Here is an 18181-nt window from a genome sequence, read left to right as displayed (position 1 = left end):
CATTTTATAGGTATAGATAAAAATTTATTTTTTTGACATTTTAACAAACGCGATTCAAAAGAATTTACAAGGTTATTAACAAAATGGAGTGGTATTGAGTTCCACACCTTTTGTGCTTCATCAAATATGTCTTCTTTTTTCATTAAAGGAATTAATACCATACGTTTCTTCATAACCCCCACATATTTTCAATGGGATTTAAATCTGGACTGCTTCCTGGCCAGTCGTGAAGATATGAAAAAATGTTTTCTTCAAAGAACTCACGAGTTGATTTGGCATTATGACAAGGAGCGTGGTCTTGTACAAATTGATAATTCTTGCCTCCTTTTTTTTACTTGATCTATTAAGAAGTTGTCAGTGAGCATTTTTGATAATTGTAAGAGTTCATGTTTAGAGGACACCTTACCAATTGACTTTTATAATTGTTACCAATTATACCAAAAGCCATCACACTTGCAGATTTCTTTGGAGAAAAAGAAAAGTATTTTTTGTTCACTCGCCCCCTTTCCCTCCATATTGGACCATTTTTATCTGTGCACCAAGAAAAAATGCTTTCATCCAAAAAACAGTTTTGTTTTTCTTTTTCTTTTTAACACCAAGTTATGTTTTCTTTCATTGTTTATTATTTTTAATTGAGACAACACAAATCGACGACGTTGCATTATATTTCTTTTTGTTAAATAAATAATTCATAGTGGTTTTGAAAATACATATTTGTGAGATTTTCTTATTCTCAGAATCATTGACGATAAAACTGACACGTGTTTGGTTTTCAGTACAGAACGAGCACACATTTTGCAACTTTCGTGAATTTTATTGCAAGTCCTGCGCATGACATATTCTTCAATTGCACTGTCAGTCTTGGGTCTTCCCCGTTTTTCAGAAACTTCGCCTTTTAATATTTTATACAATCTCCCAATTCATGGACTAGAAATTCCACATTTAACAAATTCCTTTCTATTTTTGTACGGTGTGTCAATTCCATATTTGACACATTGATTGATATTCTCTTCAATAGATGCGAATGGACTCACAATATGATTTTTAAATAATCCAATATTGTTTATTGACCTTTCCATTTGTTCTATTTTATTCTCAATTTGCCCCAGCATTTGCTGTAAATCTACGGTGTCATGTTTTTGTGATTTTCAATGAAAAAACCTGGAGGCAATAGAAAAGTAACGCGTATTCCAGTTCCTGTACCAACTAAGACTTCACAGCATATTTCATTTGTCGTCAGTTTGTTTTCATACATATCTTCAAGTTGTCTTCGTTTTATATCCGAGTGTTGATTATAACTTCCTTAAAGGTGTCACAAAAAAGACGTTGTGTGGTGAAAACAAAGTTTAATTCGGTCAACCATACAGACCCTGTCACCATTTTTTCAATTGATTTGGAAATCGACAACCTTGGTTGTATAGTTTCGTTAAAGGATACATTTATTGGTTCTGTGGTCATGATATTTCTCGTATGATTATGCTTCATTATTTGATCTTTATTAAATAATTTTGTTTTTATTGACTTCGTTTTCTTACATTGTCAAAGTCAACATGATAAAAGTTTTATGAACAACAATTTTAACACTTTTTCATTATTTTAAACATATTTGAATAATATTTATATTTGAAACCATTTTAAGATAAATTAATTAATTGTATTTTACAAATAACTTCAAAATGTGATTTGTTAGAATGATAAATAAATGCAAGATCTTTCAAATTGTTGTGATGTAAGTAATAAATGATGGGATAAACAGAATGTAATAAACCTACAAAACTTTACTGTTTTTACTACTTTTTTATTGTTTTTGTTATCTAAATAAATAATTAATTAAATTTGGCTAAAATAATTGACGTTGTTTTTTTCACAAATCATATCACTGTTCATTAATTATTTTAAAAATCAATTTAATTATAAAAATACTGTTTCATTATTATTTCTAATATTGATTTTTAAAATTTAACTTTTTAATTACTATGTTATTTTTAACTTCAAATATAAAGAAGTTAACTTATATTGATTTTTGGTATATTACCGTATGTTTTAATTATGTAATTTTTTTGAAAATAAGAAATGAAAATTGGATTATTTAACTTCAAAAAACCTTCCGAATTTTAAATAAGCTCGAAAAAAGATATTCTTTGATAAATAATTTTTATTTAAGACTAAATAAGAAATATCTTCATCTTAACTTTTTTTGATCCAAAAATCGGATTATTTTAAAACTTAGGTATTTAATGTTTAATTGATAGTGGAACATTTATCAGTCCTTTTTTTGAATTTGACTATATATATATCATAATAACAATCAACAGACATAATTTTGACACAATAACACATCAACAATCATATCTTTACAACAACGTGTTTTCATCGAAGTGATAAGTGATCATATTTATATAACAATGTTGTGTAATTAAAACTATATTGTATTTTATGTATAATTATAACAAAAATGGTATAATCACCCCTTTTTATAATATTATCATTATAGAAGATACATAGTGTTTGTAATAAAGCGCGTTTTGACTGAAATACACAGTTCAAATTTAAAACAAAACAAATATGCATATAATTTATATAAACAGAAACACACTAGTTTAGTGAATGATCAATAAAATGATTATATGTGATATAATTGATGTAGTTGTTATATAGATAACAATTGAAATTATTTGGATGTTAGAATTGATAACAAACTATATTATTAATATTATTTTACCATTAATAATATAAAGTTTAAAATATTAATATAATAATTATTATAATCAATTATTTTTTAAATAACAATAATGGTAAAATAATGTTATTCTAACACACCAAATAACAAAAATATGATAAAATTTTTGTTTTAAAATAGATAATTTTAAAGAATATTTCAAATTAACGACTATCTGTAATTCTACGACAATGGATCAATAAAGAATAGGCAAACAATTGTCACTTATAATTTTATTAACAATTATAGTTAAAATATTAAATAATTAATTATGTATTGTTTATTCAATTGATTTTGTAACGAATTGTGTTTTGTGTTTTTAAATAGAAGTTTTTGTTCAAATTTAAAAAATACGTACAGTAAGGTTACCCCGTTTTGTTCAATTGTTTTATTATGCAAGACAATTATAGTTATTTTTAATTTATGAATACTATTTTAACAAATTAAATGCAAAGAACATTTTTGCGTTTTTATTTGAAGATTGCTAAACAATAAAATGGTTTAAATTAATAAAAAGTACAAATTAAATCTTACATAAAACAACGTCACTTACTACAAACAAAAAAGTTTATGATAAAAAAAGAAAATACTTGACATAAATTTGAATAAACACGATAATTGAGTTGATATTTCAAGATTTGTTATAAATAGATTTATAGTTTCAAGTTGCACTATTTTAAACAACAATGTGCAAAACCAATTTATAATCAAAAATTATCGTTTTTAATCTTAATATCACGAAAAAAACATTTGAATATCCAATAAATATCGTAAATCAACATCAAATAATTGTGTGAAATAACACACATATTTCTTGTTATTTTTGGAATAAAAATTCAAAAAATAAATAGTTGCTCATTACTATAAATAACTTTGCAGCCTTGCAATTAATTTGACTAAAAAATGCAAAATCTGCTTCATCATCAAAACTTAAAAAATCACATTATTTATCAAATGGTGAAGTCATCACCATTGTAAACGAAAGATTCAGATGCTTAAAAGCAAACTTCCAGTCATTATTCATTGGTGTGGAAGCATCAGGTATCCACGAGACAACTTACAACTCAATTATAAAATGCAATGTCGATATCAGAAAGGACTTGTACGGAAACATCGTTTTGTCTGGTGGAACATCAATGTACTCAGGCATCAACGACAGACAAGAAAAAAAGAAAGTTGCGAATGAGAAACGTATAGATATAGTCAATATGATATATGCTTAAATCAATTTAATAATATTTAATTAAATGTTTAATTAGTTTACAAAAAATAAATAATGATAAAAAATCTTACAATTGATGTGAGAAAATTATTTTTGTTGTGAGTGAATTCTATTTGTTTTGAATGAATCAGCTTTGTTGTGAGTGAATTCGCTTTGTTGAAATGTTAATTTAACTTATAATTTCTTTAGATTTGATTGTTAAAGAAGCTAAAGATATCTCACAATAAATATATTCAAAATTACAAATATATCAAACAGCTAAAACCACAGATATAATTATTTTTTCACCTAATAGTTATAAAATTACTAAGAATAGAATAAATGAAATACCTACTATTATGTTAATATGTTTAGACTTTTCAGAGGTATAATACTTAAACATATTGTTTTGACATATATTTACACGTTATACCATATTATTCCCATATTTATCCCACACAATGGACCATATAAATCCCAAGATGTTATTTTTGGTATTTTTCTGTCAATATAATGGACTTATTAAGTAACATGAATAAATATTTTAACACAGAAAAAAGATTGATAACAATCAGATGAGTAATAATCGAAAAAATGAGTAATTATGAAACTGACGAGAAACTCATGCCAAAAATTGACTAGAGAATCACAACAAATACTAATAATAAAAATAAGATGGATGAAGCAGAGTCGTCAAAGGATGTTGACTATAAACTCGTGCCGAAGGCTGATAAATTAATAAAAGAAATGGATAATATAACTAAAAGATATGACATGAATGAATCTGAAAATGTTAGAAGATGTAATAAAGAAATAAATCGATATGTTGTTAAACATACAGATGTAAATAATATTGATACAAAAGATTAAAACACTAGCATTTATATTAAAGGATATGTATTTTGTAAAAATAAAAGCAATTTGGAAATTATTAAAAAGCGAGTGAGAATAAGAGAAAAACGTTTTAACAAACATATGAGTAAATATAGTGATAAATTATCACAAATAGAAAATGAAACTAAAAATATTGATTTATCATCTATCAATGATGAACTTGTAGAATTGAAAACCAAAAATAAAGAATTATTAGAACAATATGATAAAATGGAAAATGTAATGAAAAGTTTTGTGATACCATTATATCATTATAGAATTAGTAATAAGATTAGTGATAATATCCTAAAAGAAATTACAAAACAATTTAATGCTTAATTTCATTGCGAGCTAAAGCTTAATTATTTTTCTGATAACCATTCTGTCATTGTTTTCACTGGTTCATCTGGATTTTCAAATATATTAGTACTGAATGATATTGTTTTAGTTTTAATGATTCGCTTTGGTTTGTTTGAAGAGTTATCTTCTTTATCAGTTTCATTCATTGGTTTTTCAACCGCCTTTGATCTTGGAATAACTTCTTTGTGGACCTTCGGTTTAACTTCATAAAGTTCACACTTAACTTTAATTTGATATGCTTTCCACGATTTATCTTTTTTAAAATAAGTTGGTTTTATACTTCTAAGACCAGTTGGTTTTAAGATAAATATTCCCTTGGTTATTTTATTATAATATAAATCTACATCATGATCATTAATGTTAATAATATATTTATAGGAAGGCCACAGAGCCAACACCGGCGACATAGGGGTTACAGAACAAATTGGAAGATTTCTATGGGTATTGATAAATTTTTGAAAAGTTTTTACCAAAATGAAAATATGCCAAAATTAAAAAATGTGTTCTAAAAATAAAAAATATCTTTTTTATTTTTGGTTTATAATGAAAATAAATATAAAATTAAAAACAACGAAAAATAAATCAAATTATAAGCAATATATGGGTTTGTTGTGATGTAATATAAAAAAGTAAAGTGGGCTCGATTGAGCCGTGTTGGGTCGTGTTGAGCAGTGTTGTTTTTTGATTAATTTAGTTTTTTATTGTCAAAATAGTAATCGGAGGGTATTTATTTCAACTATAATTGAATTTATTTAATTTAAAAACATACTATATATGAATTAAATTTTCATTTTAAATATTTAAACAATAAAATGCTCTATATTTGATTTTAATAATATTTTTTAGTAAATATAATTAAATTTTATTTTTTTTAAATGGAATGATGATTTTTTATTTTGAATTTTAAAACCTAAAAAAATCTTCAAGTAAATTATTCAATTTTTTGGACAATGGTTTTTTGTTGGTTTTTTGATTTCAAAACATTCTTTAAATTCAACCAACCTTTTCAGCATATTCTTTAATAAAGATGTCTTTTACCTTTTTTCAATCTTCTTGTATATGTAAAGTCACACTTGGCGATCGGTACCAACGAGTCTGATTGGAATCCATGAATAGATGAACTTTCTTCGTGCTCCTTTTTTGTTAACACAATGCCTTCCTAATTGAAAGAACTATTTATGTATACTGGACGCGCCTTTGCGAAGAAGGAGTCGACAATGCACAATTAGCCTTTCGATTTTAGACATCGCAAAAAGCCTCTTATTCACGAAGTCGGTAAACAAATTTGAAGAGAGAAGACTCGCTCGTTCCAAGAAACCCCGACTCTATTTTTATTAGTCCATCTTTGGCATGGTGCGCTTTCAAAGAAGAGAATAAACAGAGGTCACAAGGCTGATAGATATGTGAAGAGTGTGGAACCAAAAAAACATCAATTCGATTTATTTTTAACAACTCAAGCACTCTTTTGTTATAATAGGCTTTAAAGCCGTCCATTATTAAGATGGCTTTCTCTCGTTTCAGTTTCAACTCTTTTCTTTTTCTTTTCACATCAGGCACGAGGACTTTTTCCACCCATTCAAAGAAAAAATCAGAATTGATGAATCCAACCTTTTGAGTCACAACAATCGCAGAAGAATTGATGTTTATAAGCACGTTTCCATCAAGTTGAAGTCGAGTAGTGATCACCATTTGTTTTGTGGGTTTTCCATTGGCGCAGATGCACCCTAGAAGTGTGATTCTATCTCCACGTTATCCCAGTGTAGTATAGACTGCTTCACCACTCAACGTGTCAAGACATACTGCCTTCTTCTTTCCATCGATAAAGAGGTCGAAACCAACTTCGTCGAGATTATAAATTATCTAAGCGTGCTTGCCGCTAACCATTTTCTCCATCTTTCTCAAGTACATTTTCACCTCTTTGGGGTATAGTTCAGCCCTTCCTTTCTCCATTGTTTCTGCCACTTTAACATCAAGATCACCAATCTTCCTCACAACACTTGACATTTGTTTGACTGTCATCTTTTTCCCAAATGTGGTCATAACAAATTCAGTTGCTTCCATCAGAGTTACAAACTTCCTCTCTTCTTGTCCCTTGGATATGAAAGCATTGAGAGCATTCCTCTCGTCGAGATTCAAAAAAGGAATGCCACCTTTTTTTAAAAGTACTGAATATCTTTGTCAATTGTGACCCCGCGATTCTTTCTCCTCCCATAAACACGTTAAATTCTTCAATCCACCCCTTGCGGGTAAGTGGCAGATCATAGAACTCAGACAGCATGATTTCCACTTGTTCTCTCACAAATTGTTGTTGATTCACTTCTTCTTCTAGGGTTTTGAATCTTGCAAAAATTTCAGGCTCGTTCTCGAGCCTCCGTTTGAGTCGATTAACATTGCAAATAACTGCCGCTTTGAACACTGGTGGTTCTCGTTGGGTTTGATACTTGGGTTTCATGAATGGATTTCGAATGAAAGTTTTTTATTTTTGAGTTAAAAATTAATCAGAAAAAAATCTTTGTTAATTGAAGGCATTTTATTTTTTTCCAATAAATTTTTAAAGACATTTTCAATTATTGTTTTTACTATTATTTATTAAAAATGTCATTAAAAAATTTCCAAACTACAACAAATCTTTCTAAAGACCAAAAACATTTGGGACCGTCCTTTGCCACCACCACCTCTTAAAATAGAACATTTTTATATATAACATTTATATTTTTTTGTTTTTCAAAATAATAAAAAAATAATAACAATTTTCTGATGTACTTCCCATAACTGTTGTTTTTTATATTATTTTTTTCGAACACAATTTACTCGTTAATTAATTACAATTTCAACAATTTCGAAATGTGATAAACATATATATATATATATATATATATATATATATATATATATATATATATATATTATAGTCTAATAAAATTTAATTAATGTATCAACCCTTTTGATTTTCTAGTTTAATTAAAGTTAATAATCTAATATATCCAGAACAATAAAAACACATGGAAATTGAAAACACGATCATTTATAATGATAATGATCCAAATGAGACTGTTGAAACTCCAATTTGTGTTGTTTACGGTCTCAAAAGACTTGTTTATGATGCAAAAACGATAACTCAGAGGGTGAATAACACAACAAGGTTTACCGCTGGTAATCTTCAATGTGCATTATATACAGCGCTTCACACCGACGCAACTAAAAACGTTCAAAAATTTGGTTGTTGTTTTAAAAATTGTTCAAGCAATTTGAGAATTGTTTCGACTCAAGACAAAACCTCAATCTCTCATATAATTATTACCAATAAACACAATCACACATTTGAATATTTACCACCAAGATCCAAATATTTCTTTACTGAAGAACAAATGCATACCATAACATCCATGTTTGCAATGGGTGAAACCCCCGCAAAAGTTAGAGTTAATCTTGATGTTGTTGCAAATACCAAGCGGATTCAAAATACTGGGAAAGCTGAGTATGACAGAAGGAATTACGAACAAGCAAGTCGTTTAATAGATTATTGTAATACACTGGGGGATATATCCACACACATAACCAAAGATGACACTGGAAGATTTGAATGTTGTTATTGCTTTAATACGAGATATATTAACTCGATGCCTCCACTTGTCTTTATTGATGATACTGCTGCAACAAACGCTTTCAATTTCCCTCTTGTTATTGGTGTATTCGGTGATGTTCACAACAAAACAAAGGTGTTGTTTTTCTCTATACTTAGAAATCGCACTACCGAATCGTTCATTGATTTGTTTGAGTTTTTGAAAAGCAAAAAAGTGAATTTATCTTCAGTCTACTGTGATCGTTGCTTTTCTAAAAAAGAAATGGAGACATCATTTAACGGAATTACTATCTTTCATTGTGTGAGACATATAAGAAGGGATTTACAAGTGGCGTTTGGAAAAATACAAAAATAGTAAATGATTTTTATTTAATGATTGATGGGAAAATGAGCGAAGTTAACTTTATCTCAAAGTTGGTTGAACTGACTGGGTATGAAATGAATCAAGAACAACGAGAAAGAATTCAAAAAGCCATATCAGATTCGGAATTTTTAACGGGTGATTTACTCGTTGAGGATGCCGAAATATTTTTGGAAATTATTGGAGAAACAAAAGAAGACAAAAGAAAGGGGAAAGTTAAAATTAACAAAAATGATAAAATAAGAGTCATTGAGAATTTAATAAGACAGAAAAACAGATGGTTACCATCTGAAGTTCGATTAAAAACGGGTGATCGTACAACTAATCGTATTGAAGGTTTTTTCGGACTCATAAAGTTAATAACGGGATCAAGAGAAACTCCTCTGGATGAAATTATCAAAACTGTTGTTTGTCAATGTCGAAACTGTGATACCAACTTGCAAGGAGAAGTATTTGAAGACACTACAACCGCACTTTTAATAATACCACCAACTATACTTCACTTTCTTAGTTGTGGTGTTGTTGATAGTCTTTGTAATATGTATAAACATTCTAATGAGCTTGTGGCGTGTTCAACTCAACAACCTTGTACGACAACTTGGTGTGAGTGTAAAGCTTATCAAACGACCAATGTTCCATGTATTCATATGGTCAAATTGTATGTCGAATTTTCAATTTTTCATTTCCCAGTTCTTGCTTTTTCAAGAGAAAAGCTAATAGGAAATTTATACAAAAAGACAACACACACGATCGGTGTTCGCCATGAAAGCTTTTCTGACTCTCTATGTGACCACAGTGATCTTCATTATCGTCTTGAAGAAGTGGAGGCGGCGATAAAAAGCAGTCCGTTTCTCAAGGACAGACTGTGTTCATTTTTAGAAAAATGTCGAGATCCAAGTGAAAAATGTAAAGCATCACCTAACGAGATACACACAACGGTCGTTAGTAGTGAAACATCTTCTACTGTTACAAATTTGGCTCATCACACAAAGGTGAACATCAGGGATCCAAAAATACAACACCAAAATGGAGAAAGACCACAAGTGTTAGTCGAAAGAGTGGAAAAGAACAATGCAACAAAACCACGTCGTACAAGAAAGGGAGGTTTGGGAAAAAACAAATAAGGAAGTGTAGTTTGAGTAATGTTGTTGGTCACAACAAGCAAAATTGTTCAAATAGATGCTTAAAATGAATGAGATGGGGTCATAATAAATTCTTTTGCACAAATACAAACTCCCAACAATGAAAATTTGAAACTACAATGATAATTAAATTAATTTGATTTTTTTGTTAATTTAATAATATAAAAACAACAGTTATGGGAAGTACATTAGAAAATTGTTATTATTTTTTTATTGTTTTGAAAAAAAATATAAATGTTATATATAAAAATGTTCTATTTTAAGAGGTGGTGGTGGCAAAGGACGGTCCCAAAACATTTGGTATATATTTTAATAAAATAATCAATGTTGTTATTAAATCTCTTAAAAGTCTATCCACAACAAAAAAATGATATTTTAAAAACCATTTTATTTTTCACCATCAAGCTTTCTAAAACAAACATCTTCAAGGACATACTTGGTGTACACCCTGCTGTCAACGTATCTGAAAGCACATAAACGACTTTAATTGATTATAATTTATAATGGACTTTTCAGTCCTGTCCAATTTGTTTTTTTTCAGATATACACATGAACTTTTTATCAAAATCTGGATTATCCCACACACACAATAATAAGTTATATACTTCTCTCAAAGACAATTTCTTCGCTTGCCGACATGTATCGGAAATAATGCTTTTTTATTTGATGGTATTGTTTTTTGAGGTTTGAGAACCATTTAAATATGAGCAGAAAAAAGTTGATTTTTTGTGTCATTTTTTACTCATTAGGATGAATTTCCCGTTAATTAAGGTATTAAAAATTGGCTTATTTACATTATTATCGAAAACTATTCTTTATTGGTAAAAAACATCCCGTTTTGCCAAATGAATCTGAAAGTTTTTCTTTTTTTTAAAAAACATTATTATACAATTTTAAAAATAATTATTGTTTTTAGTAAAAAATATTATTAAAATTTAATTAAATGGTGCTTTTTTCGACCATTTAAAGACAAAAATAACCAATTTAGGTTATGATTTGAAAAAAATTCTTTCTTTTTTTTCTTTGCCAACAAAAAACAGTTAGGACAAAAAATCCTTTATCCACTACTTTTTAAGAAAAAACATAAATAATCAAAGAAAAAATGCAAGAATCTTTTTTTCAATACAAAAAATAAGCAACTTTTTTCTTCGGTAACGGCTCTGTGGCCTACCTATAAGTATAAAATATAACAACTTTTATTTTTATTTTTGTTTTTTAATATTTTTGTTTATAATGACAGTAACGAATGTATGGTAAATATTAAAAAACATAAACAAAAAATATAGCCACACTCAATCACAAACGCAAATGATTATTTTGTCTCATTTGAGTTTTTTTGGCCCCAATGTGAAGCTGTGTGGAACCACCACATTTAGAACTTCATTACTAAACAAAGTCTACAACGATAAAATGAATCATTTTATATCCGAGAGAAAAACCGACTTCGGTTTTTTTTACAATTTATCAGATTATATTTCTTTGTTTTTTGTTTTTAAGTTGAGACTAGCTAAAAATAATCTCAACTTAAAAAAACATGTTAATACCTTTTATTTTCAAAGTTATTCCTTTTTTCTTTTTTTTACCATTAAATTTTATATTTTTGTGGTAAGAGAATAAAGTTTTTTGGAGATTTGTAAAAAAAAGATGAAGAAATTGGCATTTTTTTCTTTTTGGTGATGAAAATGATTTTGAAATTATAAATACAAATAATAAAAAACTGGTTTTTTGTTGTTGATCTTTGATTTTTTGGTCGAAATGGCATATCTCAAAAAGGAACTACAAGTTCCTTTTTGAAATGTTATTTGTAGATTGCGATTATTGAATAATAATCATTGTCTTATGCAAATAGATTTTTAATGTAAAAAACGGGCATTTTGAGCAATTTTGGTTTGGGATTGCGCACCCTACCATATATATATATACATTTTATTAAAATTAAATTATTGTTGTTAGTTATTTTTTTCATTGATCTTTTTTACTTGTTAATTTGAAAAATACGCTATATTTTTAAAATATATTTTTTAGTTTTTCAAAATAAAATTTAATAAAAAAATCGCTAATTTCAATAATAAAAACGCTAATTGTTTTTTATATGTTATTTATTTTTTGTTGTCTTTTATTTTTAGATTTGACTTTAAAAATATAAAATTTGACAATACCTAATGTCCCGATAATTTAAATGTTTATAAATTTGGCTTTACCAAAAATGTTTTTTTTTGCCGTAAAAATAGCCTTTTCAGTCTTATTTTTTCAAAAAGCAAATTTTCCCTAAGCATGTTTTTATCCCTATTAATTTCATCATGTAACATAATTAAGATCCATTTTTTACAAAGGAAAGCCTAAAAGAAATTATACTGAAAGTATTTTCATTTTTAAAGTTAATTGATACTAATAATGATGATCCATTAAATGATCTCGTTTTAGTATTAATATTAACCTTTTTACTTTTATGATTGTTTATTTTCCTAAGGCATAATGGAAACAGGAAAAATATTGAAGAAATTAAGAGACCCAAATGTATTGCTAATTCTAATTGGAGTTTTTTTGACAAGTTAAAAAATGAGGAACATTGTTCTATGTTATAATAATATCCACTTCATATAAAACCATTACAATTAATATCACTGGTTAAAGTCAAATTATTTTTATAGTATATTTCTGAATATTTTTATTATTGTTATATAAACAGAGATTGCAACTGTTCTTTTATGTGATGAATATCTAATCGCTCTTTTTGTTTTTGTACCCAACATTTTTGTATCAATTCATTCAACACAATTGGGATTGTATCACTTATATCAGGACGCTTTCCAGATGAAACAAACTCTGCAATTTTCCAAGGAAATTTGAATGTGGTGATAGGATATGCATCTTTCCAAGAAAAACATTCAAACATGGTTATTGCGAATGAATACACGTCCGCGCTTTTTGTGTATTTTTCCTGTTTCAACACTTCAGGTGCCATGTAAATTGGTGTACCAATACCTTTAGTGAACGTCATATTAGTCATCAGTAGATTGACGTTTCTTGCACTTCCAAAATCTGTCAATTTTGCATTAACATTTCCATTCAAATTTAATGACAACATGAGGATGTTGTCTGGTTTGATGTCTCTGTGTAGCATCCCATTTTCATGAAGATATAAAATTCCCTTTGCTGCATCGAACATGAATTTAACACGAAGTTTTATTTTAATAACTTCACCCTTTTTATTTTTCATTAAATCTTGTAAACTGCCATATTGTGCAAATTCAGTGACCATACATATCTTGTTGGGTATGAATACAGCGCCATAGAAGTAAACGATATATTCACTTCTAAACTTGTCTAACATTAAAACCTCATTCTCAAATTCTTCCATTTGATGTGAAGAATTGACTAAATTTTTCATCTTTTTGATAGCAACGATATTTCCTCTGAAAAAACCTTTAAACACAATTCCAAAAGAACCTTCTCCGAGTTGTTTCTCTTCAATCAACTCGTCTGGATCAAGTCGTGTTGATAGTTTGGTGGTGTATTTAAAATTCACATGATATGCACACGTTGTACTATCACTCGTGGTAAAGAGATAACTAACAACAAAAGTACTGTCTATCGTCGATGTACACAATGGACTAAGAAATAGACTAAATTCACACGCGAATTTTGGAGGAATTGTTACAATTGAAGGTTCAAAACGGATTGTGTATTTTTCAATATCATTTTTAGAAGTGAACTGAATCTTGACTTTATGGTTTGTTGTGTTTCCAATAGAAAACAGATTCTTGATTTGTTTGTTAACATCAATTTCGTCATAGTCTTGGTCATCATCAGTGATCAAAAATCCTTTGTTTTTGGTGTGAATTATCAGACCATTTGCCATTTCGACAAAAGTCATATTGGTGTGCTTCAATTTGAAAAGTGTGAAGTTGCTGGTATCTCTTTTGTGCTTTATGACTTTAACCATAACAAAGGAGACCGACACTATGACCAACACAAGAATTGAAATGACAATGACAATTATTAGAAGTATTACCCACCACACAGCTGTCTTTGAACAATACGTGCCATCGTCACTTGGTGAATACCAAAATGTATATGATGAACATTTTGAGTCTTTTGTTTTGGTGCACTTTGTGATGGTGTTATAACTCACACAACTGGTGCTTTTGAGCACATATGTGTCATCACATGATGTGCACCGAGTCGGTTCTGAACACTTTGCACACCTTTCAACACACTTCTGACACTCATTTCCATTGACTGTGTAATACCCATTTTTACACGTTGAACAGCCACTTTCAGTCACTTCAACAGCACACGTCGAAATCGAAGAGCGTGGAAGACAATCGCCATTACTCGTTTTGTAATTTGTTGCATTGCATTTAATACACGAGTTCTCTGTCATACACTCACCACACTTGACATCACACAGCACACAATCTGTTCCCTTTTTGTAATACCCAACTTTGCACTCCAAACAACCATTCCCATTTGGCACTTTTCGTGCACAAGTGTCATTCAACGCGTCATTGGATTTGCAGATGTGGTCACTCAAAAAGTACCCATCTACACATGACAGGCACTTAGTTGAATTCAAACAACTTTCACAATTTGAGTTACACGCCTCACATTTGTGTGTCGATACATTCAGGAAGGTATTTCCATCACATCTGATACACCCAACCGGAGTTGCCATTCCACAGCTCACATTAACTTTTGATGGCTCAACACAACTCACATTGCCATCATATGAGTACTCAAAAGAACATTCTACACACATAACATTCACGTATTTTATGCAGTTGTCTATTTGTGGTGCACACTTCCCATTTTCTTCGTTATTTATTCCTTCTGAACACACATTTTTGACACAGACACTGCCATCTTCTTTCACATATACACGTCTTATCACACTTCTCAGTGTTTTTGGACGAACACAACAGACTTCCATTGTTGTTGGTTGTGCAATTGTTACACATGTTGTTTTGTACATAAAACCCATTTTTGCATTCAACAACGTTTGAAAGACTGTGAACAGCAACATTGCTGTCTACAACACTGCATACTCCATTGCTGTTGATTAATGTCATGTTTGTTAAATCACACAATAAGCACTCTGATGGAACGCTTACTTTTATTTGGCAATTTCCGTTGCCTTCGGTGATTTTAACACAATTGTTACCTTCAAATACAAAGCCATCGTTACATCGAAGACACTTGTCTTTTGTAAATGAAAGACAGTTTGTGTATTCTTCACACATGTTTGTATTGGTATTGTATGTCAAATTCTCTTTGCATTTTATACAGTTACCTTTGTCGCCATCACACGTCACACAATTTGCGACTTGACATGCTACACATCTTCCATCAGTGGTCTTACCACCTTCAGTACATGGTATATGATTTTGACAGATAAAAATGCCGTTTTGGAAATACCCCGACTTGCACGACGTGTTATTGTATTCAAACCCATTCACAGCAACGAGAAATACGTTTTTTGTTATCATAATATTATTCAAAACAACTTGGTTGTCAGATATCATTTCAATCTCAATAAATTCGGTGAGTGACAAATCGTATTTTTGGTTTCCAATTACAATCACATTTTCTTCGTTTTCTGTGCTTTTTACATTTAAACTCTGTTTAGGCGCATCTACTTTGACTTTCATTTGATAAAAGGTGTCAATTGGCGTGATGTATGCATCAGTGAGTGGGCAATAATTTTCGATGTAATATGGATATGGTGTGTCTTCAGTGTGGTTCACATGACAATATATCTCATCTGAAGCACCATACCGTAATAGGTGACCTTCTAAAAGTACTTTGAATGGGGTTGTGTATAATGACTCATTAAGAGTGTTGTTTGTGAACAAAAAGTCGAAATCACAATCATGTGTAAAACCACTAAACCCAGTTATTGTAACCGTATTCGATACAAAAAAGAGTGGAAGATCTTTGATTGTTCTATCTGTGGAGACTTTAAATGTGCTTGTCAAAGTTAAAGAAAGATTTTCTATTTGAATTGTACTTCGATTATCAGCATCAAATTCTCTTGTCAATTCAAATGATTTTGATACAAAATTAATTCGTTGTGTTGAACTCAATATTTGAAAATATCTCTAGATAATTTAAAGATAAAAGAGCCTTGCAACTCAACGTGTGAATATTCATTTATTAAAAACTGACTGCCAACTGTCTTAGAATTCAAAGAATGACAAGAAAGTCTTGATTTTCCTGAAAGTTTATTTGGAGATGTACCACCACTTAAAGATATATTACCTTTCACTGAAAGGCGCGCATTTTCAGAAAGTTTAAATAAAGAGGTTACAAAAATGACATTCCCAACAGAATTTAGCATGGAATTTCCAGAAAGATTAATTTTTGAATTTGAACTTAATTCCAATTGATTGGTATTTATAATTGAAGTATCTTCAAGATCTATTGTTGATGAACTTAATTCCAATTGATTGGTATTTATAATTGAATTGCCAGTCGCATTACACGTACTTCCATGTTTTATTTTCAACAATTCAGAAACATTCAAAATGCAATTTGATTCGAGTGTGATATTACTTCCAACAAGTTCCAAATTTTTTTTGTTTTTAAAGTCGAGCCAGTTTTTATTTGTAACTTACTTGATGTAATTATAACCGACTCTGTATATTCACACACTTCATTTCCAGTCAAGACATATTCTGTTCCTTCAATTTCATTTAATGGACATGTTGATAACGCCAATATGATCAACACAGATACAAATAACAAATTTATCATATATATTTGTTTTTTAGAGATACTTTCAAACTTTTTAAATAAACGATTTAGATGCTTTAGTTATCATTTATTTACCACACTTCCTTAAATTTTATTACACGGTCTGTCTTTAAAAGTGCTCTGTCTTGAACGCTGTCGAGTATATTTTGGGCCGATAAAATTGAAATATTTCGGTAAGACCTTTTATAAAACTATCCCAATTGTTTCAAGTTTTTTCACATTTAACCTAATGCCCGATATTTACATATGAATGAAGCTTTTTTGTTTACAAAATAACTTTAAAAGACAAACTATAATTAAATAATCCACTCAACCATAATTCATCATATTCAAAAATACAATAAAACTTGATATAAATATATTATAAAATATAATTATAAATTCATTAATTTAAAAAACAATATTTTGTTATTCTATGAATAAAATGTTTATTATTCATTAAAATTTGATTGTATGTATATTTATATAAAATGGATAAAATACCTCTTTCTTATTTTTAACTTCTTCCTATCTTTACAATAGTTCTAAATAATAAAATTGTTATAACAAATAAATACAAATTACCACTTCGAATAGATAAGTCTACACGAGGCATATTCAGATTTTATGGTTAAAAATTCCATATATTTTAATATATACAGTAGAAATTCTATCGGTGTGTGATTCCATCCGTGTGTGACTCTATCGGTGTGTGGTTTTGACCAATCAAAAGTCACCTTCACACCGATAGAATATAATGATTTCCCACATATTTAACACCAAAACCCGCAAAAATAATGTCAATTGCAAATTTGTTTTTATTTTAAAAGAGTAAAGATTTGGAAATAAAAACTTAAAAAGAGAAAAATTATCAAACCAGGGTCGGCCAAGATCCAGTTTTTAAACAACTTCGTGACAATCTCAAATACGTGTCATTATTTATTTAGTTTTAGCAAATTGCAAATAAAAATATTAATAAAAATTTAAATGTAAAAATGTTTTTTTAAATCAATAAAACGATAGTTAACATTTTAAACAAAATTTCAAAAAATTTTAATTATAAATATTATTTTTTTATTACAATATCGATTTGTTCTTTTTTAGCACAACTCTCGCGTTGAATGAAGAAAATGAAATGTTTGGTTGCCAGGTATTTTTTGCTATAGAAAAACCAGATTCACTCATTGTACTTGTTGGAAAAACAGCA

At 28.9% G+C, this 18181-nt stretch overlaps 3 protein-coding genes across 3 annotated transcripts; 1 reads left to right on the top strand and 2 right to left on the bottom strand.

Moving 5' to 3' along the window:
• Window positions 1-3622: 3622 nt before the first annotated feature.
• EIN_429720 (actin, putative) lies at window positions 3623-3942 on the top strand (the record flags this gene model as incomplete). Its single annotated transcript, XM_004261919.1, has 2 exons — window positions 3623-3681; window positions 3711-3942. 2 exons carry the CDS (start codon window positions 3623-3625, stop codon window positions 3940-3942), a joined length of 291 nt encoding a protein of 96 aa, XP_004261967.1.
• Window positions 3943-7013: 3071 nt separating this feature from the next.
• EIN_429710 (hypothetical protein) lies at window positions 7014-7605 on the bottom strand (the record flags this gene model as incomplete). Its single annotated transcript, XM_004261918.1, has 2 exons — window positions 7014-7172; window positions 7228-7605. 2 exons carry the CDS (start codon window positions 7603-7605, stop codon window positions 7014-7016), a joined length of 537 nt encoding a protein of 178 aa, XP_004261966.1.
• A 5311-nt stretch (window positions 7606-12916) lies between these two features.
• On the bottom strand, window positions 12917-16995 carry EIN_429700 (protein serine/threonine kinase, putative; the record flags this gene model as incomplete). Its single annotated transcript, XM_004261917.1, has 4 exons — window positions 12917-15054; window positions 15167-16189; window positions 16408-16727; window positions 16802-16995. The coding sequence occupies 4 exons, from the start codon at window positions 16993-16995 to the stop codon at window positions 12917-12919; spliced, it is 3675 nt and encodes a 1224-aa protein (XP_004261965.1).
• Between the last annotated feature and the right edge of the window lie 1186 nt (window positions 16996-18181).

This window comes from Entamoeba invadens, assembly GCF_000330505.1.
Source record: "Entamoeba invadens IP1 unplaced genomic scaffold scaff_1105074726713, whole genome shotgun sequence".
In the NCBI taxonomy this organism is placed as follows: Eukaryota; Evosea; order Mastigamoebida; family Endamoebidae; genus Entamoeba; species Entamoeba invadens.
This window is presented reverse-complemented; position numbering and strand designations above follow the sequence as displayed.